Consider the following 27,930-nt stretch of genomic DNA (forward strand, 5'->3'; position numbering starts at 1 on the left):
TTGTTCTCGAGTTCTGTTTTGTTGCCTTTCACTACTTTCTAGAGCTGGATTTCTGCCATTGATTTCACTTCTCGAAACTATATTAAAAGAAGGCAATGCAATATTTTTTGGTATAAATTTTTACCTTTCTTTTCTGCTTCATGAACAGATTCTCCATCAGATGAATCGGATTCACTTGTTTTAGTAGGAACAATTCAGTTCTCGTTGAATAAATTGGATATAGTTTCAGTAAAAAATTCTTAATCAGGTTCAGCTTCTGAAGCAGAATTATCATTAGAAAGGCTTTCGAAAACTTTCCGAATCTCTTCCTTCATTAAATATTTCCTACCAGCACTTCTACACAACATGATAAACAGGTCAGAACATACTGAAAAAGAACCTTTTTAACACAAGGGAAATAAACAGGTAGACATGTGGCATGCAAAAATTCCAAACAGATGTTTTTATTCCTCTCTTTCACCCCTCCCATTTACTTCTGTGAAATATGCAATCTTCCTCTGTTTATCAGCAAACCGGAAGTAGCTAATAAAGTCTTAAAAATGTATAATTTTCTGCACACAGTCAAAATGATTGATAGTCGTAATTCTAAGTATAAACAATAATATTATCAAAAATAATTATTTAAAAATGGACAAAAATATCATGTAATATTTATAAACTTTTACAAAAAGTCAAAAAATATCAGTTATAAATAAAGAATAAAAAAAGTTCTGTCCAATTAAAATGTAGATATGGTTAAAATGACTGCTGCCATAATTCTAATGTTAAATACTTCTTTTTATATGTTATTTATTAAACAAAAGTAGAATACAAATGTTTTTTTTTGGGAGGGGGTTGGTGATAGTAGACCCAGGTTTCATCTCATATAAAGATTCTCTCAAGGAAGCCATCACCTTCTGCTTCAAAACGGCTGTAAAAGTTCTTCGCAGATGTCAAAGCGATCTGGAGTGAGAGCTTGCAGACACTTTGTGAAACTTAATCTTGTCATGAATAATATGATGTGGTGAGCCATGACTAATGTTCAGAATTACAGATGTTTCATCCACAGTTACATGGCAACTGTCCATCATAATGGCTTTAGTTGCTGTTGTTCAGACTGAAGTCACAATGTGGTGTGCCTGCCCTTTGCAAGGCACATCTGCCACAGAAATCACACTGTTTCTGAACTTACTACTCCACTTGTATGATTACTGCAATGATAAACATGCCCCACCACACTTCTCTTAAGAATTCACTGATGGATTTAAATAGGTTTCATACTTCCAATACTCAGAAAAGGTATGACAGAACACTGTTCTTCACTGGTGCACATTACAGGCAGGCCAGCTATTTTAAACTGTTATTTTGGCCACTTTTCACTTGTCTGCAGTATTCTGCCACCTGCTGGGCATTCTTTAAAGCACTGGTAACTGTACTGCCAAATGGCAAAACCGAATTTAACTACAAATGATATCAAAAAGAAAAATTAATGCTGAAGTTATTTAATTATGCAATTATATTTACATTAATTACAAATACTTTAGAAAATATTTATAATTAATATTATATTTATTATGTAATTGACCAGAAAATATTATACAACAGTTTATTTGACTTCTATAATATCACATAATAATTATATTTGCACTGCATAATTATATGATCCTATACTGTAGAAAAATATTACACTGTATATTTTCATATTAACAAATTAGTTTTTTTAACAAAACAAATTAATGTAAATGTATAACAACATGCACAATGAAAATGAAACATAAAAGCTTGGTAGAATTCCTTTACAACGTTCAATTAAACCAACAATTATAGTCACAAAACTGCGATTTGATGATTGAAATGTGATAATATGTGAATACCAAAATATTTTATTTGTTTCCTGTTGTTATTCTGTCAAAGCACTTAAACAGAAAATTATGTTAAGCATCAAGTAAGCAATTTTTAATACAGTTCTAAAATATTTTAATACAGGATGAATATTTAATACATGGGTAAGAAAATTTAACTCAAAATGATTTAAATTGCATTTCTTTGCAAGTAAAAACAAAATACTAACCTCTTTCTGCTTGCAACCTTTCACACCACATTTATTTGTATATATCTAGAAACAAATAGATAAAATTTGAGATAACTCTGACTTTAACACACACACACACATATATTAAAAAAACAAGATATGAAGTTAATTTCAGAAATTAAAAAATGAAGAGGCCGCTTCCCTCATTGCAAGTAATAAAAATTCTGAATTAATACCTATTTCAGTAGGTTATGTATAAAAATACAGGATGCATCACAGATACCCATTTAAATATTTTAATAAATGAAGGTTAAAACTGCTTATTATTATACATTTACTATGAAAAATATTCTCACTTCTTACTTTACTTATGAAAAACATTCTCAGCAGATGAAAGACAAATACAATTACAGTGGAAGATGTCATTACAAATTTTGGCAATGATGTTCTGGCAGTAAAGGAGAAAACTCTAAAGTCATTCAGAAGAAAGTGATAATGCTCTAAAACTGTGTAATTCCAATAGAAAATAGAAAGACATGCGTCCTCTTGAATTTGATAACAAAAATTAATAAAAGTTTCTTTGAGTTTAATACATTTAATTTAACAGTAGAACCATTACATGGAAAAAAAAAAAAAAAAAAAACATCATTCAGTTTCATAAAGAAAATATGTTGAAACATAAAATGTCACTTAATATTCATTCAAAATAAGACAAACTGCACTTGAAAAGTTTTTTTTAATTCTTGCAAAAGTAAACACATGGTTATTATTAGCACAGATAAAACATTTAAAAAACCTTACAAATGCTTACAGAGAACCAAATTATTTTGCTTTAAAAGACATTATAGTATTCCCTTATCATTATGACCCTCATTTTGTAAACAATTACAAGATTATCAACATATTGCCAATGCTAAACATCATCAAATGGCTGGCAATCCTAGTCGTAATTATTTATAATTTGCTCATGATGAGGAGAACTTAATGTGAAGAAAAAGAACTCCAAGTAAACTCCCACTATTGTATCTTCATTTTCATTCAAATGTAAACAATTCATGGATCATTCATAGTTCTTTCATCACAAGAGTATTCGATGCTTTAATATATTTTTGTTTATTAAAAAAAATGCTCAATTAAATTAAGGTGTTGAATTCATTGAGCAGCAGCAAGCAAGGTGCGATATCTTTCTTCCAAAGAAGGCACATTGGCACTTGCATATTATCCTCACAACCGTGAATGTTGACAGAGATCCTGTCAAAACTGAGCCAGCTGCTCTTGTGGAACCCTGAGGGAACTGACACCTCCTTATTTAAAAACAATTAATATTGGACCTGCTTCTTTTTTCACTTCTTTAAAAGGTTTTTGTTGATTTTTACTGTTTTGTTAAGGCCTTTGATTTTATTGAAAACTCCGTTTAGAACTCTATGAGCACCAACTTCCTGTAAGTAATTGTTGCAATCTGTCATATTTTGTTGGCCATATTCAGCTCATCATATTGTGTCTATTAATACATACTTTTCTGATAGCAGGATTCCATAACTTTGAAAATAATCTACTGCTTGTTGCTCTATAAAAGGCAGGTCCCAAATTTTAGCCATTTCATTTTTCTTAAAATCCAAGAAAAATTACAGCAATGAAGTTCAAGAAGCCGCCCAGTCTGTATATTGGTTAGAGAAGCCTGAGTGCGATACCAAAGGGCTTGGGTTCGAATCCTGGGGAAGGCATGGCTGAACTGTCCGTTCCTTCATAGGCGATGGTGGCCAACCTATTAGGTGCCTCCGTAATAAAGAGACCACCACATCTGGCCTTGTATAATTTAATAGACTGTGTTACACTGTAACTGTTCACAATTTGCCATTGAAAAAAAAAAAGTTCATGAAACATGCATACTTGCTAACGTATGACACTAAATCAAAAAATCAGAAAATTAAAAATCAGAAATTTTTTTTAAGAAATCAGAAGATTTTTCTCAACAAAAAGATTTTAATTGATAAAAGCATGTTTTTTAATAATGAATTAACATTAAATCTTAACTAATTGTTCAGATATAACTGCGTGGTTGAAAGATGAGTGCTCACCTCTCAGCTCAGAGTTTTTGTAAAAAGAGCGAGAGTATCGTGAACAATTAGCAAGAATGAACACAAAACGAAATCGAGGATCCTCCAGCATGATTCTTTGTGCTAAATATGAGATAAAATGTACATTAGTTAAAGACATGAATTTAAATATAGAGCAAGCATACAATCCATTGGAGTATTTATTAATTTATGTGTATAATTGAGCTATCATCATAAGATCATTGGTCCTAAATACTGGAGGACCAGGACGGAATTTCTGAAGTGAAACTTTTGTTAATTCTAAATCCCACCCCTCAAGCATGCTTAGAACAATTTAGAAAAACAACACACCTGCAAAATGAAACTTGCACACAATTTGCTTCATGTTTAATCACTAGTTGGAACTCTTTAAATATAAGAAAAGTGGCAGATTTTGAAACATTAAAAGATCTTATTCTATTGGGTAAATTATTTTCTACTCTTGTAAAAGAAGTAGTGTTGCACATTAGTATTCGACAAACAGAGAAATGGCAAACCTTGCAACATGACTTAAGATTGGTTATTTAAGTGAACTTATGTTAAAGTTAATAAAAGTCACAAGTTCACTGCTATTTTAAACATCATTTGAAACTTTCGGCTGCTGGAATGACCTGCACTAATTTTAATAATTTTTTTTTATTATATAACGTCAGAGCTTAAGTTTGTTAGAGTTTTGATGCTATATTTATAAATTGCTGTAATGCAAATGTTATATTTGTAGCTTGTACTTGTTAATTATCTAATCAAATAAAGGGCAATAAGTGAATTCCAAACTAAATAAACTGCCTTCTATTTCTTCAGACTTTCACAAAATTATTGACACAAGTTAGTCGGGAAGTCTGCCAACTTTAACAGTCAACAGAAAAATTTGTTGGTATACCTAAATTTTAAAACAAATTATTGGCTTCTTTTTTATTGTTAAGTAAAGAGAGATTTTTAATGAATTAAACAGTGCCCAACTAGTATTTATACAGGTTATTTTTTATGAGGACTAACAGAAACAGTAATTGTATAATTATTATCGTCAATTTACAGACAGCTTATTTATGTCAAAATATAAGTACTTATTTGTTATCCAGCAGACATATGTAGCAATTGCCAATGTGGGCGATAATTCACCAAAAATGTTAATCCTTTACATTGTGGCTAACTGCCTGTTACAACCACATTTTTAATTATTAATGCATTCTTTGAAAAGTACTTTTTTTGTTAACAAGCTGCCACTTGTCAGATATGGTAGTACCCTGTTTATATCGCATCATGAATAGCCATGCAATGTTTAATACACACAATGGCAAAGCTGAGTGTGATAATGATTTTGCTGCATCCATGGGGTAGATCCCTGTGTACATGAAGAGAACTATTATTCTTATGTACACATTTGATTTTGCTTTAAAAATTTCCACATATTTGGCATCATGCATATTAAACATTACATATACAGTCAAAAGTCAGACTCGTCGGGACTTTGGCGATTCCGGATTATAGATCCTCAGTTTAAATCTGGTGAGATGGCATGCAGAAATTATAAAATTAAAAATATCAAACTGTAATTTATGAAATAAAGAACAATTATGATCTAAAGGGTATCAAAATTTACAAAAAAAAAAAAAAAAAAAAAAAAAAAAAGGCTTAATATTTATTTGTTTACTTTATTAAAAATTTTTTTCAATGTAAGTTGTTTAAGTTACTTCGTTTTATGTGCTAATATTCACTCTTTAATTCTATATAAACAGATATAATTTCTAGTTCAGTTACAAAGTTCCGCTGTTCAAGTCCTGTAATTGCTGTGCCAAGAATACCGACTAACTTGTCAATCAAAATTTTTTCGTTTTCACTAACCTCTCTGTCACTTTCTTCATGCCTTTATCCATTTTTTGCAGCAATTCCACTTTTTGTTTGATGGACATCGAAACATGCTTTCGCTTTGTAGATCCTTTGGGAGCTCCAGAACCGGAAATTCTATTTGACATAATCGAAAGTTCAAGCTTACTTTTATAAAATTGCTCTAACAGTCTGCAAAAAATCTCCAATTTGAAGATTAAGGAACAACGCAATCTGCAACATTAACCGAAATAGATAATTAGATAATTTTAGCTTATATTGTCCGTTATACATTAAGCGTGCATTCGTAAACGTATTATGCGCATGCACAGAAAGTTTGTAGCTTTGAGGTCCAGATTATAGATCATTCCGGATTATGGGTGCCTGAATTAATGACTTTTGACTGTATTATACAGTACACTACAGTATATGATTAAAAGTCTAATTTATTTAATGAGGCTTAATTTGTCATCAGCGTTGTCAACATTTAGCCAATGATTATGCTTGGAGCTAAGTAATGTTCCATTAATAATTAAGGGTACTTTTCCTTTTCGCTGGCGCAAATCTCACCAAGCAGATTTTGTTGGCGACAACATACAGTATACACATAAAAAATGTTAAACGTTAGTTCTAAGAATTTTTTATTATGGTTGAGAAATTTTTATTTTGAAGGCATTACCATTTTAATATGGTTTTAAAATTTTATAAAATGTGAATAAATAAAGACAATAGATTTGTAAAAAGACATTAATTTAAGAATTTACTATGCTTTCATGGTTCAACATCCCGATTTGACAATTCATATTACGTGATCCCAAGTGATCTCATCTCACGTAAACTACGCTACAAAAATATAATTCTCTCAATTAAGTTACATTAATTTCAAGTTAAATTTTAATTTTGAATACAAGTTTAAATGCAAGAATTATTTCAATTCGTACGAATAGCTTACTCAGAAATTATGTAAAACCATAGTGCTTTACTTTGCTAGTGCATTCTCATTAGAATTGATAAATTCAACCATCGACTTTGCCTTTTCTATGTTTTCGTTTTCGGGCGAGTGGCGCGATTGCATTCTAATTGACTTAATTACCGCGAATTGTCTTAGGGCATAAAATTGAACTTTACCGCGAATCGTCTTAGGGCATAAAATTGAACTATCTTGTAAAAATTCTATGTAATTATATGCCAGTATTGAAAAAAAAAATGCCAGCATTGAAAGAAAAATCAATCTGATAAGAAATGGTTGTGACTTGTTTTGAAAATGAGGCGTAAAAGGTTACCAGCGAAGATATTCTATTTGGCATCAGTTGTACTATTATTGGCGACTTTATCATTTACGCCAGCAAAACTGAAAAGTACCTAATTAAGTAACATACCCTTTGAAGTACATAATTTTTTGCTTTGTTTGAAGGCAAGAGCATTTTCAAAGCTATATTGTAAATGATATCTAGACAGAATCAGCCAGAAATTTAAGTAAAAAGTAACCAAAGTGCCTACTTTTCATAAAAACTGCATAACTCAGTGTTCTCATACTTGAAGCCCTGGGGGCCACATGTGGCACGCAAAGCAGTTTTATGCAGCCTAACAGGACATTTTAATAATATATTTGTTGCAAATATGGTGCTTATAGTTTAAGAGATCTAAAGATATGGACTGAGATTATGTGTGATACTGTTACTAAAGAAAAAAAGAACATATATGGCTGGGACTTCATCACCATACACTTGTGCATCAGGCCAGGCAACTAGGATAATGTGTATTTCCCATGCTGGTACAGTCAGTAAATTTAATTTGATAGCTGGTGGCACTAAAAAGTACTTTGAAATTTGCAGTTAAGGTTAAGTTATTTAGCAGCTAAGTCAACATACTTGAATTACCTGATATATACATCTGACTGAAACATAATACTTAGCTGTCGGTACATTTGAATTGCAAGGTATAACAAATAGAAATTTCTTGTAGTTAACCAGCCAGACTTCAGATAGAAAATAAGTATACATCTGAATTTTTTTCTCTGTGTTGTTACTACTACTGTTTACATAGATTTCAAAAAATATTAAGTTTTCTATATTTCCTTATTAAATATGTTTTTAAATTTGATTAAAAAACAGTTCTGGTCCATTAGCTGCTTTCAGAGCACATATTCAGCCCACAAGCATTTTGAGTTTGATATTACTGATATTATGTGACAGCTACATCTCTGTCTTCTGGATAACAAACAAGTGCCAATTAAGATATATGTAAATTATTAACCTTTCTCTTTGCAACAGCTGGATCAGCTTGGCAGTCTCGATCAATGTGTTCACTGACAGCAATATCAGGCTGCTCTCCCCTTTTAGATGGCACAGGTTTGTTGCATAAAGGGCACACTGGTACTTGAACATCTTTCTGGTGTGCATTATTGCATGAATGTAAGATGTAGCTAAAATGATCTTTGCTAAATTAAACAAAGAATAAAATTATTAGATAAATAAAGAGAATTATATATACTTATTTCAAGGTAACTTGGAGGAAAATATATACCTACCAAAATATATTTGAACAAGCATCACACTTCATTGGCAAAAAGTCTGTAAAAAATTCACTACAGTAAAAAAAAATTATAAAAGAAACCCTGCAAATTAAAATTAATAGCATTAAGCTGATTTAACCATTAATTAAAAAGGTAATGTAACAGACGACTATACTACAAATGTATGAAAAAGTATTTCTTTAAAATACATTTTGTTTAACATATATTATTTGCAGGTATCTTCACACATAACAAACAGCTATGAAAATAAAAAGCAATACATACTAATTCACGTGTATAATAAAATGCCTTTAAAACTCAGTCAATAAAATAATTTTTAAAATAAAGCACATAAAATGAATATTGCAAGGCTTTTTAAATTGTAATATTTGATTTCAAGTTACAGCATCTGTAACAAGCTTACTTCAAAAAGCTTATATTAAAACAAAATATAACCCATGTCATGTGACTCTAACATAATTCTGGTGATGAAAATAGAACTAAAACTCGAGTAGCCAATAGTAATTTTAAAGCAATATTAACTACCCAATCAAAATGCATTGAGAACCAAAACTAACTCAGTCTGAATTAAGATTTCACCCTGAACATAATGCTCTTGCTTCCTATGTTTGGCTTAGCTGGACTGCTGCCTGTCTGCTACTTCTTTCTTACTGTAAATTTACCTAAAATGTATTGGAATAGGCACATTTAATGTGCCAACTTGATTGTGACAGCAACATGTTTGCTGAAATAAAAAATGAAAATTTAATCTGCCTTCGCTTCCAACTTCTATTCATTATGGATCAACACTTCTACGCCATCAAAATTGCTGCTAATCCTCACTCTAACTTTGTTATTTTATCTCATATAAAGAAATTTTGGTACTTCCTTGTTATAGCAGCCATCAAAACTAAATCACTGTTCAACTGAGGTCTCTCTCCAGCTCGTGAAGCATGAAGTTATAAAATAAAGGATACAATATACAGTAATGCGCATACACAATAACGATGTTGTTTTATATAACAAAAATCTACAACTCACATGATGTTTCTTAAGCATATTTTCTAAATCACTATGAGAAAGCCATATGCAGTGAAAAGTCATTAATCTGGACACCCATAATCTGGAATGATCTATAATCCGGACCGCAAAGCTACAAACTTTCTGCTCATGCGTCAACGCATAACGCATTCATGCATGCTCATATGCATGTGCGCATACACATAATACGTTTACGCATGTACGTTTAATGTATAACGGATGGTATAAGCTAAGCTAAAATTATCTGTTTCAGTTAATGTTGCAGATTGCGTTGTTCCTTAATCTTCGAATTGGATCCGGCTTATTATTTTTTGCAGACTGTTAAAACAATTTTATAAAAGTAAGCTTGAACTTTCGATTATGTCAAATAGAATTTCCGATGCTGGAGCTCCCAAAGGATCTAAAAAGCGAAAGTATGCTTTGATGTCCATCAAACAAAAAGTGGAATTGCTGCAAAAAATGGATAAAGGCATATCCTTTGTTTCTCTAACCATTCCAAAATCTGTTTATCAATTTCACGCTGCTCTGTGCAGGGGGGGGGGGGATATCGTGGCACACAATGAACTGGAAGTTGATCTGTCAGCACTATCCTTATCTTCAGGGCAGATGTTTTTATTTTATTCAGCTTATAATCCCTTACTAAAAATCATCATATCTCGATGTATTCCGGCTTTGATATGATTTAAATCAAATTCCTCGTCATTATAAATATCACGAGTACACATCAAATAATTTTCTGGTTGAAATTTTCTAATTTCGACTATGTGTAATGTATGCTTTACGCATGCGCGTGTTGAAAGAAATGTTTAATAAAGTAAAGAAAGAAATATTAAGCTTTTTTTTGTAAATTTTGATACCTTTAGATCATAATTGCTCTTTATTTCATAAATTACGCTTTCATATTTTTAATTTTATAATTTCTGCCAGATTTAATTTCTTACCAGATTTAAATTGATGATCTTTAATTCGGAAAAACCCCTAATCCAGAATCGCCGAAATCCCGACAAGTCCTGATTAAGACTTTGTACAGTATAATGTTTCTTGTATCATATGAAATTGGTTTACTAATTCAAATCTGAATAACTGCTACAGCTTGCTTTCTTTTGATATATGATAATGTTTCCTAACTTACAATAAATATCAACAGTTTGACAATTTTTAAAAATCACCAATTTGCACCTGATAAGCACCTTTTACTAGAAAAGAAGTTCTCAACCAGGGTAGATTTCGGCCTTAGGAGGGAAGTTCATAGTCTGAGAGGGGGAATGCAGTCAGTCTTTTATTTACCTGTTAAGTATTTAGTTTACAAAAAACTACTTTCAATTAAGTTTTAGTATTTGCCAATGTTTCTGTGCTTTTTTCTCAGTTAATTTATAAATTCCGTTAAAAAATAATTTAAATTGAAATAAATGTAAAAGGGGCACAATGCAAAGACGGAGACAGAATGATCATCTAGCAATGGTGAAAAGGCTGTATGGGACAAAAAAGGTAAGAACTGCTGATTTAAAGTTTCTTTTTTATGTAGTTTGACAGAATTCAAAATTACACTTAATTAGTTTCTCAAAGAAAAAAAATCAGCATTTCATGAAACTTGGGGCATATAATTTCAGCACTAAAGACTATTACAATAAGTAGTACTATTACATTAGAAATTTAAATATTTTCTGATTATGTACATCCTCACTATGAAGTCACAGACTCGATGACAATCTGAAAAGAATTTGCAAACTTGTTCTCAACTTTAATGAGAAATGTTTGTTTCGGCACAGTTGTGCTTTGAAGTGAATCAACAATGTAGCCATTGCCATCTATTTAAACAATGTGTCAAGTGCCATTTACTTGTTTTCTTATTTTCCCATAAGCATACTTCTTGGGTTTTTGTACTGTTTTCCCCATATACACAGTAATCTGTTTCTGCTAAAAAAAATATCAAGAGGAAGAGAAAGAAGCTCATGACGTCTTTAAATGAGCCATATTATGCTCTATGCATGCAGAAAGGTAAATAAAGTTATACTTCAATGAAGAATGCATTTATTGGCAGTACAACATATGTACAAGTTGAAAAAATATTACAATGCTCCTAAAAAATTAGTTCAAAGGAAATCGCACAGTATATGCAACAGTTTTAAGATTCATTTACAGCCGGTGTGAAAAACTAACATCAGTCAGGTTCTGCTAAAAGCAATTCAGAACGGTGAACAAAACATATGTTGACTGAAATAATTATCTGCAGGCGATATGTACTTTTGAAATGGTGGAAGAGAAGAACAAAAAAATTGTATCAATTGCATTGCGGAAATCAATGGAAGCATGTTTATAAAATGTAGAAACAATGCTATGGAATGTATCTAATGAGTGTGTGAAACAGTGGGAAAAAATATCAAACACCAAAACTACCTAACAGAGTTTATGAGTAAGAAGGGGGAAAAACTTCAAATGATATGTTTGAGGCTATCCTAAAGGCAATATCTGCCTGAAACAAAACTTAATTCATATTCGCCAATGACATGTAGTTAATATGAAGGCACCAAAAGAAATGACTATGCAAAGTAGGATAATTTGACATCTGATTTTAATGTTATGACTTTCCTAGATTGACTTTCATGACTATAAATTTCAAATAATGGAAGTTCGTTTTGTTTCTAGTACAAACTGCAGAAAAATATTAAGACACATTTTTTTACATAATAGGACGAACTTCATATTTTAAAATTCTGCAATCTAGCATTCCTAATGCAATTAACCCTATAATAATTATCAGAATATCTCAGATCTTAAAGTTACAATTTGTAAAACTTTTATATTCTCTCCCTCTTAATGAATTTTCCTTGAATATACTCACAGCTTACTCTGTAAATAAAGAAGTTCTACAACACTAACAGACTGCACGAGTATTAGGAGTAAAAATAAAATTCTGTACCCATACGCAATTTAATTAACTATTATTAAAAAACTATTAGCAAGTATTCTTAATTAACTGATAAAAAAAAAGGAGTATTACATTCTTTAGAGAATATTTAAAGGTAAGTGACTGAAATGAAAATTTTCTTTACAACTCATTAAAATTTACTTCGCTATGATACTATAGAACATGCCATTTAATTCAAAATTGTATCTCATATTTTTTTTAACTACATGAGATGTATTAATATTACTCAAAAATTTGTTAAAATGTTGTTTGTTATATTTACCCAATTTATTGCAGGTCTTTACAAAACAATGACTGCCCAAATCTGGGAATTCCATTTTAAAATAATTTGGATTAACACTTCAAAGCACGTCTGAATTCTAGAGAGAACTAAGGTGAATAATAAATACTCGACTAAGTCTTCAGATAATTATGCCACCACATAATGCAATGCAACATGACCACGCAATTCAGCACACTACAAAATTGTTACTTAGCATGTCATAATAAGCAATGACATTGCATGAACCAAAGAATCTCTAATAAGAATCTCCTTAGAGATTCTTTGGCATGAACATAAACAGTAAGGACTTTGAGTTAAGTTGCACTTATTCTGCTCCCCCTTTGCAAAAACAAAAATTTAAAATAAAGAAAAAGGAAATATCACAGAAAAAAAAATTGAGGTCTATATTTGAATATTTAGTACAATGTCTATGCAAATAAATTTTTTAAAAAAATGCATGTGTCCGAAAGCAAAATGAGAGCCACTGTATATAGTTGATAAAAATAAGTTTATATAGCGTTACCAACGGCTTTTTTTTTAATCAGTTACCCTAAAAGAAATCACCTATCAGACCTGTATAAGAGATCACCTGACCTGTACTTCATGCACGGCCGACGCCAGACCGCGTGCAATATGAAAAATGTAAATATCCTTAAAAAGGCCAAATTTATTTGTGGCCGCAAAATGATTAAGAAATAAAAATGAATATTTAATCTGCCTCGGCTGCCAAATTTGCTTTCATTATGGATATATGGTATCAACATTCCTATATCATTACATCTAAGTCTGCTTCATTACACACACACACCCATATATGAATTTATTGAAGCTGCGATGAAAACAAAATGTAATGATTTTATTGAAATCATGTAAAATAATTTCACGTGCCCAGTACAGTTAGTAATTAATAATAATCGAAATGAATCGCTTAGTTCGTTAATTAATAGCAGAATTAATCTGAAAGAAAATATCATATGCTTCGCTGAACGACAAATCACAGATTCGTGGAAGTTACAGATGCTTTTATTCAAGCAACGCAACTCATTCATCCTAAACCACTACGTTTATTAAATATAAATGATAAATAGATATACTGCGTTTTCCTAAGTGGCAACTCACTTCTTTTACTTCATTTTATTACAGGCTTCTGGGCGAGTGACCTATCATATGTAGAAAGACATGCAGTAATTAACCAGTTCGTTTTCCCTGGCTAACATTTCAAAGATGGTGAGCTTGGTAGAAGGCCGAAGCCTAACTCCGTAAAGTGAATAATCGTTGATAAATCAAGCATTTGAGTAGTCACGTGTGAAGTGAAACCAAGATAACCTTATCTAACGTAATTTTTTTACGATCTATCTAGCGTATTGTTTTTACGATAAATCGTGCATGATAGGCTACTGGCAGACTTGGAATTTGATAAAGTGAAATTCAAGAATTTGACGCTCGGTTAAAGGTAAGTAGAGTGATAAAAATAATGCAGGCAGTTAGTGGGTAGGCGACTCTACAGAATACCATACAGTTCTGAATGGGATAGAGGAAAAGTGTAGTGGAGTTTATGGAAGAAAAAAGTTAAGAAAGCGCTAAATCAAAACGTGGAAAGGGAGTAATTAAAAGATAAGCATCAAACCTTCAAAGTTCAGTCAGAATATTCACAAATTTCATTCATAATTTCAGTCAAGATGTACAATTTATATACCAGGTACTCAGAACACCTGAGTTTAGGGATTATTTTTTTTTTTTTTTTTTTTTTTTCATATGGTTAGGATCATTGAAATTTGCTTGTTTATTCCTATGCTGTCTCAGATTTTTTTATGCAACTAAATAGTTCTGTATAGTCTGATATGCTTGTTTTATTGTTGTTACATGTTTTGGGGTTTCTATCGTTCTAATCAGGGCTAAAGGGCTAGTTCATCAGCTTCTCGCGGCTGAAACTGAAAGAAGAGACTGATGACGTAGTTGGGTTCGCTTGGTCAGTTCTGCTGTTCAGTTTCTTAAGCATTTGCTTGAGAATCAAAACGCTTTGAAAAATAGTTTAATAACCAGTATGAGCCGAGATTTTAGCTCATGAAATTGCAATATACATGCATTTATATATGAACTAGAAATGTATTTACGTCATACCAAATTAAACTCTAATATGCGTAAAACGTAAGTAAAACATGCATAAACATAACTATTTTTTAAATAACACATATGCGTAAACATAACTAATTTTTTAGGTCGAGTGTACCCTAAATGTAGTAATTCTTTTTCATAATCATCTTTTTAAATGTATGTAAATAGTAACCCACCGATAACATACGTAAATTTCTACATTTACGAAGAATTCTTTTTGCGTTGAAATATAAGTTAGTCGCAAAGTAATTTGCATTATAGAAATATTAAATAAAAATATGCAAATACATTTTGAGAATACATGCTAAAGACATTACACACCTATCTAATTAAAAATTAGTTAATGCTAATAATAGATTTTATAACACATTAAAACGAAACAAATTTCACTTCTTCCATTTTTGCTTTTCAATTAGCGTTGATAATGAGTAGTAAAATTTTGTAAGCTTTTGCAATGTCTATTATGAAAGCATTATTATGGAATATCAGTATCAGTATTATTATTTAACTTCAATTACTCAAAAAATAATGAAAATATTTAAAAATAGTATTTATATATTTTGGAATAATAGCATGTATTCTTACATTTTAAAAGTATATGCTCTGATACTAATTTATGTTTATTCAGAATTTCATGATTTATTTTATATAGTAAAATTTAGCAGTCTAAATTAGTATATAATAAATACAATATTTTATATAGTAGTCCAAATAATTAACTGAAACGTGCATAAATTAGGTCACAAATTAAGTGAATAATAAAGTAATGATTCAAATTATTATTTTTGGTAGGAATAATATGAATCAACTTACATGATTTTTTTCCCCTATATAGTTTGGTTCGATAATCCTCTATTACTCTTTATCCATTTATTTGCTTTCTGGTCAGCATTTCTTGCCGATACAAGGGTTGCATTCCTATTCAAGTGCCGAACCCTTATAAATGTTCGTAAACGGCAAAATAAACGAATTGCACTCTTATTCACGGAGGGAAAACGTTTCTTAAGTTCAGAAATGAGATTCTAAATTACACCTCTGCCTTTTCGAAAAGAACTGCCATGAAACGAACGGAAAGCATTTTCCATTTTCATCATCGTTTTCATCCAAACTGGTGATGGTACAGTTAATCCTCCTTTAGATAATAAAAATATCCAATTTGAGTCGTTAGGAATATCTATGAATTTTTTCGATATTTCACCCAAAGTAGGATCTTTATCTTTCACACGATATGCAATATAACCTGCCACATAAGCGAGCGATTCTTGTTCATATGCAGATATATCTTTCGTTGAATCATAAATTTCGGTTTCCCAAGGAAGTGACGTACATTCATCATAGATGTCTTCGTAATTAATTAAATCATCTTCGTATAAGGAAGATTCAAACATTTGTGCTTTTTCATTTGAAGAAAAGGCTGTTTCCAACAGCTCTTTTGTCAAATATGCTTCAACTTTCTTCACATCTTCACAGTCATTAGCATTTGTCTTTAACGACAATTTAGGCAATTTGTTTGCCAATAGCAACCTTTTCAGACGAATTATTACGTCTGATGGAGACGGATGGTCATTAAAACGCCCTAGACCCCGAATTTGGCTGAACAAGCTTTCTAATACATCTTGAGTCAGTCTTGATGTTAAAATATATTTCACATTTATAGATTTTACGTCGTCAAATAAACCGAAAAGCGAATTTATCGATATGATAATACCTTTCTGAAAAGGTAGCATTGTCTTCTTTCCGCATATTCTGAGATCAAAAATCATTTGCTTAATCTCATTTAATTTTTCTTTTTGTACTTCATATTAGCTTTCTAGGCCGAAAGCAGCTTTTAAAGGCTTATTGCTAGGGGGTAATGGTACACTACTATTCATAATGTCAAAAAAATCATCAACCATTGAAAAAACATTACTTGTTGCAGCATTACCAGTCAAAACGCATAATTGCTTTAGCCGTTGTGGAGGAAAATAATGCTTTTGCTGGTGCTACTTTCTGTCTCTCGTTCCCTTTTACAGATAAAAATTGAGGTTTCAGTTTATAGCACAGTTTAATTTCTCCGATATCTTTATTGAGTACTTCATATATAACGTCTTTGTTTATAACTGTACCATTTCCGAGCATAAAACCTTTATCAAGAAAATGGTTTTTCAAAAGCTTTATGCAATGCGGCATATCAGCGAAAACCCATATTTTGGTGCTGAACTTGGGACTGTAAAAGAAAGATTTATCTGTTGAAATATGTAATTCTTTCCAAAGGGTCTGACTACCTCCCATGTCAGATACAATTGCTTTGACTCGAAGCCCAGACGATTCAAATGCAAACAAAATGGAAGACAGAAGATTTTCCTTCATTTGATGATCAAAATCAAAATAAATGGGCTGTTTCCATCGCGAAATAAGTCCTCGAACCAATACAAATTGAGTCTTTTTAAAAGGACCTAATATCTGATTCAATTTTGAATCTTAACAGAGTCTTGAATCTATATGAATTTCATCGAAACTTAATACGTATAATCTTTCTTCGTCAGTTGCATTTTGGCAAGTTTTTTTAATCAATAACAGTACATCATTTAAAATTCCAGGAATGCAACTGAATCTTGAGCACCATCTTTTCAGTGTACTTGCACTTGTAAGTGGAATGCCCATTTTTTCTTTCCAGAAGTCGTATGACTTTACGGATAACGATCTGATTACTATGCTTTTTGAAATGTCGTCTGGAGACCATTTAATTCGCTTTTTTTTTTCATTAATGCATTTATTTGAGTTTCGGTAAATATGTTTTAAATACACGTTTTCATTTTTCTTAGTTTTTCATTTTCTTGATTCACCTTTTTTAATGTCTTTCCTCAGTTTCTGAACTTCTTCTAATATTAGTTTTCTATTCCTTTTAAATCTTTTTCTTTGCTGGGAGATAGTTTTTAAATGCTACTTTCTCTCAGTCTGTAAAACAGAAACCTTATTCTCAAGAGCTGATAATTTTGTGATTAAATCATTCACATTTTTCTGGAGGTTGGAACAGTTACAACATTAACATTGCTGAGTAATATTATTTTCAGTGAGCTCCTCATAGCTATTACTGTTATCGTTTTGAAGTTCCAGACATGCCTTTTTAGGACTTAAATTCTGAATTCTTTCAAATGCACTTTGTAAATTTTTTCTTTTTTGTTGCCTTTGCTGCCTTGGTGTATTCTGATAAATAACCAAGTCAGGAATACAAGCAGTTGGAATAGCAGTTGACTTCAGTATCTTTTTTGTCGGTAATCCTAGCAACCTATTTTTCATGTCATCCTCATAATCAGATTCAGTGAAGTGAATGCTGCATATTCGAGCACTCTTTGTGTTAAAATTATCCGCTCTTCGACACCTATGCAACCATTCTTTTGTTAACTGAATATTTTTGTACGGAAATCTATGAAATACCACGCTAGTTTCTTTCGATTATTATACGTATTGCTACAGGTAGCAACGGCACACGATACCATTTTTTCAATGATTTCTCATTACAAGAACTTTCGAAATACAAAATCCCTTTAAAAGTATCATCAGTTATAACTTTCAAGTAAAAAAAAAAAAAAAAACTCTTTCTCTGAAACTAACAGGGCTAAAGAAAGAGAATCCAAGAACTAAAGATTCAATCTTTCGCATTGATGCTCTGGTCAGTCGACGAAAGGACGAACCCAGTGACGTCACATAACATCCGGTATCCTCCCCAAGAGGGGTTCGTGTCGGCATCGTTCTTCTCAAAGGGATGACCCAGCCCTTCTCTTTCTTTAGCCCTGGTTCTAATACCGAATTTAATAGAACTGTTATGAGCTTCGTGCATTTTGCTTTTCATCTGGAACATTCTTTGATTTAGGGTTGGTAGTCTCGCATTTGACGACCTGGAAGTAACTAAAATCTAACTTGGGTAGTTTATTAGTGTTTGATTTATTTTGGGGAAATATAGAGCGTTCACGGTAGGATGCAGAGTGACAAGATTAAATGCACTTTTTTTACATAACTGAATTTTCTGATTAAATCTGAAACATAAATATCTTATGCTTTTTAGAGTAGCAACCTAAAGCTTTTACTCTGACCTTTTAATGAACAGTTCATTAATTCACGCAAAAGCAATCAATCAATCCATCTGTCGTGTGTGTATGTATATATAATACATATCTATGTGTGTGTGTGTGCAGTGGATTTCGAAATCTTATGTAAATAGTGATCTGCGTCTTGCTTGAAGGTTAAATGTGCCCAATTGATCAAGACTGGAACAAAACTGTAGATTTGTAGGAATTACATAAACGCACAGACACTCTTCTTTATTTATGTACTAGATTGATAGTAGTATGTACTAATATAAATGTATTAGTATATAAAGTTCATAATAGGGGTTAATTATGCACACGACAGTTCTATTTTAAAGAAAAAAATCTTTATTTACATTCAGACTATCTTATACAACTTTTAAACATGTACATAAGTGATACTTCAGCAGAGAATGAGATGAATGTGCATACCATCAAAATGACACTAAAATATGTCTGCCATTTGTTTGCAACAGCAACTTCTACATGAATTATTTTTTGGCTATAATATAAAAGACAAAGATTATTTACATTTACAAAGGACACAGACGTACACACTTAAAATAAATAATCATTTACATCCTTTCGCACAAATCGCCAAATGGCGATTTCAACTTTTTATTCAGTTTAAAAAACTCAATTCACAATAGTTCAATAAGACTAATCAGTCTGATCACAGTAAGCACAGGATTGCCCGTGTTTTCGTATACGTTAAAATTGAGAAATTAGTTCACAGCAGCTTGTTTATTCTGTTATTTACAATTAAGAACACAATGACTGAAATGCAAAATGTCTTGGGAAGGTCGAGTATTATATAAGGATTCTCCAAATCGTTCTGTCTGTTATTGGTTTCTGCAGTCAAATAATTGGATTAATATTGGTATATTCAGCAGAAGCATTATAAAAACTTCTTTCCAAAACTGCATTCGAGAGTATGGTGTTATTGACTGTAAAAGAAAGATTATATAAGTTATCTTAAATATTTTTGGTACATTTTATCATTTATAATAACTTGAAAACACCGTAAAGAAAAACAAGTTTCAAAAACAAATGCACAGGCAGTTCTTATCATATTCTTACAACAAAGACCAAGAGATTATCAGGAATAATTCCATACGGCAATAATTCCATAGAGCAATTCCAAACTGCAAATAAGTCTAAAAAGGAACTGACTGCACACCTTTAATTCGTGATAAAGTTAGTTTCTAGCAATTATTCTCCAAAGTTACCAGCTTTATGGAAATTGAAATGCCATGTGGTTTAATGATTTGCGTCAAATTTTACATAATTTTTATTGCCTATGAAAACGAACATGAGTAACGCTTAGAAAATTATTTTACTCTGTGGTATAAATCTATTATTGACAGATTTGAAGATGCCGATTTAATTAGCTTTTTTCACGCTTTTCAAAAATTAACACCCTCAGCTACGAATTTTTGCATTAAGAATAATCGTTTTGTTTGTGTATACGTATAACCCCTGCTAAGATTTTTAACAGTAGAAAATTAATAAGTCTAAAAAAGAACTGACTGCACACTTTTAATTCGTGATAAAGTTAGTTTCTAGCAATTATTCTCCAAAGTTACCAGCATTATGGAAATTGAAATGCCATGTGGTGTTGCAGCTGAAAGTTGTAGTGAGAAATAAAGTTTATAATGAACTTTAAAAAATATGTACTTTTTCTGAATATGTTAGAGAAAAATTGAATAAATAATTAAAAAGACATAACAGGATGCCATTATTAATTCTCACATTTTGTCGCACCTGGAAAATTTTCGCAATTTGTTTATTTTTAGTTTAAGTCAAAAATAATTTATTTAGGGGTTAATTAAATACATATGAATATTTTGAAATAAATGTCAATGAAAATTTATTGTTTATAAATAATAAATTTTCGGATTGTCATTTACACAGCTATCACTACATTTGAATTACAGAGTATAGCCAACACACATTTATAGCAAATACCAACATTTAGATTTCGGACAGGAAATAAATATAAAATGGAATCCTTTACTTCGCGTTATTATTAAAAGTGCATCTGGATCGTGTATTTGGCTCGAATGCAATCTGAGTTTGAGACCACTGCCACAGAACACAAGATTTCAATTTATACGTCGATATTATTACACTGTATTCAAAGTGTCCCTTAGACGGAAATGCACTGATGTCAGCGTTTTTTACAATTCTCGAATCATGTTTCAGTTTTATTTTTGTGAAACTCCCTTGTAAATCTCAGTTTAATTTTCTTTTATTTCATCAATAAACTCAAAGACACGGTGGCTAAAAAACAGTTATAACACTGAAAATAAGAAACGTTTTACAATACAATATCAGATGAACACATAACTTACGGATCCATATTTATAATCAGAATTACCAAGCAGTGAGAGCACTGTGAGTAGGTATAACATACCGATGTTTTTGCGAACTTAGCTGATAGGGGGCAATAAGTAGCCCTTGAATATGAAACTGATTAATTTACTTTCTTTAGAATGTAACTACCTGTGTAGACGTGTCTTATCAATGGTATTGTTCCTGATTATAACGTGTCGATAAAGGATTACAGGCTAAGTAATTTTCAAATACTGTCTTTAGAAGCTCAGAAGATGAAGAACCATGTAAGAGCTGTTATTTATATCCGATTTGTTTTAGATGCAAAATCCATTAGTTTTTGCACAATTCAAATACAGTTCTACAAGTTGTTTCACAGAAACGTCACGTCACAAAATGCTCAAATTACATTCTTGTTTTAGAGTTCAGCAAGTTGGTATAAATTCATGACGCGCCATCCTAATAAAATCGACGAAAACGAAATATCTCCATTAATTTTACTTTTAGCCTACTCTTGAGGCAATCATTCTGGTCTTGCTTCAGACATCGAATATTCATCCGTAGTGTATGTCTATATTTTGTAATCAGTAACAATGCGCTTTGAAAAAAATTCGTGTTCTCCTGGATGACTTAAACATGCAGTTCGTTTTGGAAAAAAATCAATGGAGTTTTAGTTTTTGGAACACTCTAGAATCGACTCGTCGCAAGCTCAAATGATCATTCGAAGTTGCTTAAAAGGGTCCAAAAGTAATATCCCTAACTATTACACTATAATCGCTAGGTAACAAATCTCTGACTTCATCGGCATATTGCTCATTAGCTGAAGAGTTTTGTCTGCCAAAAAATGATTAATCTCCGACGCATTCCTTAAACATCTTACACCATTCTAAAGCTCTTCTTTTCGATAAAATGTTCTCAAGGATTTTCTGAAACCTTTAGTAGAAATCTTATAACGAAAACTGAAAATGATGAGAGTTTTTTGCTAGCTTACATCTGCCATTTTGGAAAACACTAAAAAATTCTTTATTGATTAAAACAAGAATTTACCTGCAAACGATGAGAGAAAATGAAATATGGATTGTTGCAGATGTCGATGAAAGTTGCAACAATTTCTGAAAAACTTTGCTTATTTTAAAAGAATCATTCTCAATTATATTTTGGATTACAGCGGTAATTCACAGAAGTACTGAAAAATATCAAATTCTCAAAAATAAATAAATCGTACAGGTAATTCCTCTACACTTAGAGAACTTTCTTGCTGGCTCTAAATTTTAACGGCAACACTTGATGAAAAATGAAAGCACAATTTTTTTAGCCAGTATTACTCAGGAAAGCTCCAGAAACACGTTTACTTTCGTCGAAAAACTATGTCAAACACGCCGAAACAATCAGCAACACAACCTTCAGGCTATCAGGCTATAACGGTGAAGTCAGCTTCACGACAAAGCTTCACGACTCTGCAAGCTGCAACTCACGATGCACTAGACGATACACTCAATAGCCTCAACGATGCACCAAATCGCGATGTAAGCAACTCGATGACCAGCTCGACACTAGACTGATGATCAACTGCTACTCCGCGCACTAGCAGGATTTATATAGCTTTTGGCTTTGCTTCGAAAACATTCTGGGCCAAACCGGTAAGGTTTCAGAATGTTCTCCATCCGTCTATGGCATACCGCCAATTTTGTTTCGCCAAATGGGCTATTTCGCGTCAAATATGGCAACTCTGCCTCCCCTTGCCATTTTCTGGCAACCCTAAACCCACCTGTCAGATTTTTGTATCAAGTTATTTGAAAATCAACGGCGAAGATAAATATTAGATAATTATTATGAAATACTTTATGTTAATGTCCACGAATGAGGAATTAGGGACAATATGTTGTTAAAATAAAAATGTTAAATATAAAATGTTCGGAATATATTATTCACCAAAACTATCAACTAAGTATATTACAAATTACATTATATGGATACAGTAACACAAAATTTTAAAGAATCATGAATGTTATGCAAATTAAAAGCATGCGTAGAAGAATTTAAAAGCTAACGTAGATTAACTGCAACTTATGAAGTGAAGAGCCGCAATTTTGACCGCAAAATCTAGCACCAGTCTATTTTGAAGGATTTTTAATATTTATAGGAAGTTTGTTTCCGTTTGATGTTGGTAAACGCCCTTTTATAGTGATTAGCTGGCAGTAAAACCAGGTTTCTAGTTTGAGAGGAGGTGATTTTGATATTATGAATTTCAAGGCAGGTAACCTAAGGCTTAACACACTAAGCGGTACGTAGCTACTCTATGAAATTAAAAATTTCTCGAAACTGCCTTGAGAAAGAGGCATTTTCTTGATTTCAATTTCTTGATTTGAGCCCAAATTCCCATGGTTCTTTATACCGGATCTATATCCTTTTAACATATTCCTTATTTCCCCGGACATATTTCAAGATACACGTAAATGTTCTCTCTTAAAGACGTCACAAATAATATTCTAGGTCACACACTAACACAAACATACACACATATATATAAAAGTTAATATTTAGAAGTGATCTTCTCTAGAGGCACATCTCAAAGCGGCGGATGGGTGGTAACATGTGTTCCTTCGGGAGTATGCAGCTAACGGACCACACTCCAGAAGCACTCCTCGAAGAGAAGACTCCCAAAACCACACTCCAGAGGCTCTACTCCAGAGGCACTCCTCGAAGCGGCGGACGGGTGGGAACATATGCACCTTTGGTGGTATACATCTAACGGTCCCAAGACCACACTCCTCCGCGATTAGTCTCTCGTGGTATCTGTACCCTGTATGGCTTAGTTATAATTGAAATAAAATATCTTCACAGTGACTATACTACAAAATCTTCGCCTGTACGGAAGCCCACTCGAGCGCTTCAGGTGATCGTAATGGTACTGTCATGTTCTACTCGGACTGTGTGATTGCTAGTTGTTTTAGACTCATTCACTGGAGTTGCTATCAACCCCGTTTGGTTTATCCTTTGGGCAGGGATCTTCTCTAATGCGCACTGTCGAGACGTAATCGAATTTTTGGTTACATATTCTCTGGTCAGTTGTAACTTACTAGGAGTGGGAAAATAAACTATGTTGAATTTTCAGTCTGTCTTTGTGTGTAAGTGTGATTCTAACTACAGTCATAATATAATTCTCCGACAAATTAGAAAGTACCACCGAGTGAAGTAGCGTTAGTATAATTCTGAAGTGCATATCAATATTGCAGCTGAAGAAAGAAATTCAAGCATGGACGACTGGGCTTCTTCTATTGTTATGGCACTGAATCTTTGAAAACTGTTTTTCCTTTTTATTTAGCGTAGCATCTGTTTAGCAGTTATTTGCAACAACCAGCGTGTATTTGTGTTCTTTTCAAGTTCTTCAATCAGTTAGCAAAATCTTGGAAATTACTCATATTTGATCTAATATCACACTGAAATTTTCCGCAAGAAGTCGAAGCTGTCTTAACTTTTTCCAACCTTCTTGCTTCAAGTGCTATAAAGATCACGTGACAAGACCGAAAAGGCTATTGGAAGCCCCCCCCCATTGTGCATTTTAGAAGACTCTTCCTCGGCTGCGATTATTATGTACATTAAGAATTATACTCTTGTTAATCAGATTGACTTTTAAGAATAGATAAATAGCAAACACAGCTTCAAGCTCATTGTGGTAGGGGGTTGTTATTCATCATCGTCATATATAGGCGCTTCATGTTGAATTGGCGCAGACTTCCAGATAGGTTTTGACAGCTGGTGAAAGGGGGTAAGAAGTATTTCTATTGTAAGCAAAGGCCAATTTCAAAGGCGAAAAGCAATCTTTAGAAGGGAAACAAGTTATCATATGCAGGGGTATCACATAAGTCTGTAAATATTTTAAAAATTCATAAAAATTGAAGGAACTGATAGAATTAAATGCGGTTTGCGAAAAGGTTATTCTCATGAAGATGGATGTTTTTCTGTAAAGAAATTAGTACACATTTTCTTTGACAGAGGGCGCCACACAGATGCAGTAACTAGAAAAATGTAAATCAGAGTCCTATAAATTGCAGATTTTACGATTACTACCTCATTTGTGATTTTTCTGTCTACTTGCTCATATATAAAGTTTTAATTGTGACGTTGAGATTAGTTGGTAAAGCGTTATGAGTGAAGTTGTTTTACCTCAGCCAAGAATAGCCGACTGAAGATTTACGAACGTTTCGGACACAGAAGGGGTGGAAGAGAGGTTCATGTCATTATTTCTTTGAGCAGTTCTGTGCAAAACCTGGCGGAAGATCTGCTGAATTACTGGAAAACGCTACTTGCAACTGCTGCAGGAGAAAGTGATACCGAACTTACTAGAACATAATGTCCTTGACACGGTGATGTTCATGCAAGATGAGGCACCTCATCATATCACAACCGACGTGAGAACGTTCCTAAGAACAACATTAATCGAAGAGCGATTAATTGGCTGTCACTGTAAAAATTAGTAGCCGCTTTGCTCGCCGGTCTTAACATCACTTGATTTTTGGCTTTGGTGTTATGTCAAATCCAGAGTGCACCGCAAAATCCCATTTTCTTTGCTGAAGTTAAAGGACGCCATTCGTCACGAGAATATCTTGCATCCATTCGGATATACTACATGCTGCAATTAACGGCGTTGTAATTCGCTTGCAAACTGTAATTTGTGATGACTGAGGACATATAGAATAAGAGTGATATTCTTGTAAACATTTGCCTGCATGCAAATAAATGTAGTTTTCCTTGAAATATGTGATTTGCTCTCGTACAGCGCACTCTATCGAAGAAAATGTTAACTTTTTTTTCTTTATCCAGAAAAAAATCCCTTTTATGAGAATAACGTTTTCGCAAACGGCGTTCAAGTTTACGAAATCCTTCAAATTATATGAATTTTTAACACATTTATGGACTTACAGGACATCCTGTATGTACAGAACATCCTGTATGTTTGAGTTTTGTAGAACGGTGAAATAGTTAAAGACAAGCAAATTTATTACAAGTCACAAACAGGTTTGAACCGATAAGATCAAAGACACTGATGATGCAAATATTACGACAAATTATTAAACCCGTACAGAGCTACATTTGTATAAAAAGTATTTGTAGCCGCCCAGTCGGTATAGTGGTCAGGGAAGCTGACTGCGATGCCGAAGGGCCTGGGTTCGAATCCCGGAGAAGGCATGGTTATAAACTGTCCGTCATTTCATAGGAAAGGCGATGGTTGGCCACCTATTGGGTGCCTCCATAATAAAGAGACCACCACATCTGGTATAGATTAATGGATTGGGTTACATTTGTAATTGTTCACAATCTGCCATTGAAAAAAAAAATATTTGTATAAAGTGAAATAAATTAAGAGAATTTGCATATTTTATCAAATTGCACGAAAAGAACTGAACTGAAGGAAAAACCACTGCTTCTAAATAAAAATGCAAATCTTGTACAACAAATACGTAAGCGTACACTTGCGTGTAGGCAGAGCCAGCAGAAAAATAGTCTTTGTAAGCTCGGGGAGGGTAAGACGAATTGCGTTCGCTAGCACACCTCAGCGAATTTTTTGGTGTTATCTTTCAGCAATAGGTTAAATTCACATCGGAACAGTAAAAATGAGTAACCACCAACGTTTAGGTGATGGAATGAGGTGGCGACTTATGGGGAGGCTAGAGGCAGGCCAATCGCAAGTCCAGATATGCAGAGAGTTTAATTTAGCGCCCAGCGGGGTATGTAACCTACGGAAACATTTCCAGGATACTGATTCCATCGAGAAAAAGCCTGGGCAAGGTCGTCCAAGAGCCACGACGGTCAGAGAAGATCGCTATTTTTTCATTTTAGCAAGGCGTAAACAGAGGGGCTACAGCTTCTCAGCTCTATCGGGACCTGTATGCAGTCACAGGAACCCGTGTGACAAGGGTGACTGTTTTTAAAAGACCGAATGAGAGAGGGTTGTTTGACAGAAGACTGGCTGTTTGCGTCCCGCTCACGTCTACGGACAGGAGAGTTCGATTAGCGGAGCAATGGGCGACCGCTCTGTTGACTGACGAGTCCCATTTTAGCCTAAATATCGATTCTCGCTGTACTTTCATATGGAGAGAACCAGGGACCTGCTACCTACCCTCCAATATCCGCGAAATCAACAATTATAGCGGTGGCGGTGTAATGTCTGAGCAGTCATCATGTTTGGCCGCATACCTCTCCGCGTCTTTTACAGAGGGTCTGTGACTGATGTTCGTCTTTTTCGAGGTGCAGTGGGCCCCGAGATCATCTTACAGGACGATAACGCGAGGCCACATAGAGCTCTTCTGGTCAACTTTCTTGAGAGTGAGGATATTCGCCGGATGGATTGGCCATCCAGGCTTCCAGACCTCATACAGTATGTCTGGAACGCTCTCGGGAGGGCAAATGCAACTCGCAACTCCCTTCCGAGAACCATCCAGGAACTAAAAACAGCGTTACTCAATGAGTGCGACCAATTGCCACATGCACTGATAAATTGTCTTATTTCCAGTATGACATCACGCTGCGAGGCCTGTATAGTTGTAAGAGGGGACCATATCCCCCCATAAACCCATTTCTTCCATTTCTTTTGTGTCTTCTGCAACCGCTGTTTCAGACCTTCAGACTCCCATGAGTGTTAAACACGAACATATGTGTCTATTATAACTGTTGAATGTTTATTTTGTTTGTATAATATTAACTTATGTTCACACCAAATTTTATTAAAATGTGT

The 27,930-nt window shown here is 33.1% G+C and overlaps 2 protein-coding genes across 4 annotated transcripts in view; both read right to left on the minus strand.

Annotated features, from left to right (window-relative positions):
- Nucleotides 1–12,987, minus strand: part of LOC118189459 (AN1-type zinc finger protein 2A) — a 51,241-nt gene extending 38,254 nt beyond the window's left edge. The window contains exons 1-4 of one of the 3 annotated variants that reach the window (XR_004758278.2): nucleotides 12,679–12,987; nucleotides 8,462–8,504; nucleotides 8,188–8,371; nucleotides 2,051–2,095 (exon numbers count right to left, since the gene is read on the minus strand). Coding sequence is in view for 2 of the 3 variants with exons in the window: in XM_035360059.2 (XP_035215950.1) it covers nucleotides 2,051–2,095; nucleotides 8,188–8,371; nucleotides 8,462–8,504; nucleotides 12,679–12,733 (327 nt within the window). In the remaining variant the exon portion in view is untranslated. Of the gene's footprint in view, nucleotides 1–2,050; nucleotides 2,096–8,187; nucleotides 8,372–8,461; nucleotides 8,549–12,678 lie in introns of all 3 variants that reach the window. The other 2 variants (XM_035360060.2, XM_035360059.2) reach the window with 2 other exon arrangements.
- Nucleotides 12,988–19,440: 6,453 nt separating this feature from the next.
- LOC118189457 (uncharacterized) overlaps nucleotides 19,441–27,930 on the minus strand; it is a 67,476-nt gene continuing 58,986 nt past the window's right edge. The window contains exon 9 of the mRNA XM_035360057.2: nucleotides 19,441–19,807. Within this exon, the coding sequence (XP_035215948.2) occupies nucleotides 19,703–19,807 (105 nt within the window). The 3' untranslated portion in view covers nucleotides 19,441–19,702. The remainder of the gene's footprint in view (nucleotides 19,808–27,930) is intronic.

This window comes from Stegodyphus dumicola, chromosome 2, assembly GCF_044657685.1.
Source record: "Stegodyphus dumicola isolate Sdum_Otavi_A_Nest chromosome 2, ASM4465768v1".
Classification (NCBI taxonomy): domain Eukaryota; kingdom Metazoa; phylum Arthropoda; class Arachnida; order Araneae; family Eresidae; genus Stegodyphus; species Stegodyphus dumicola.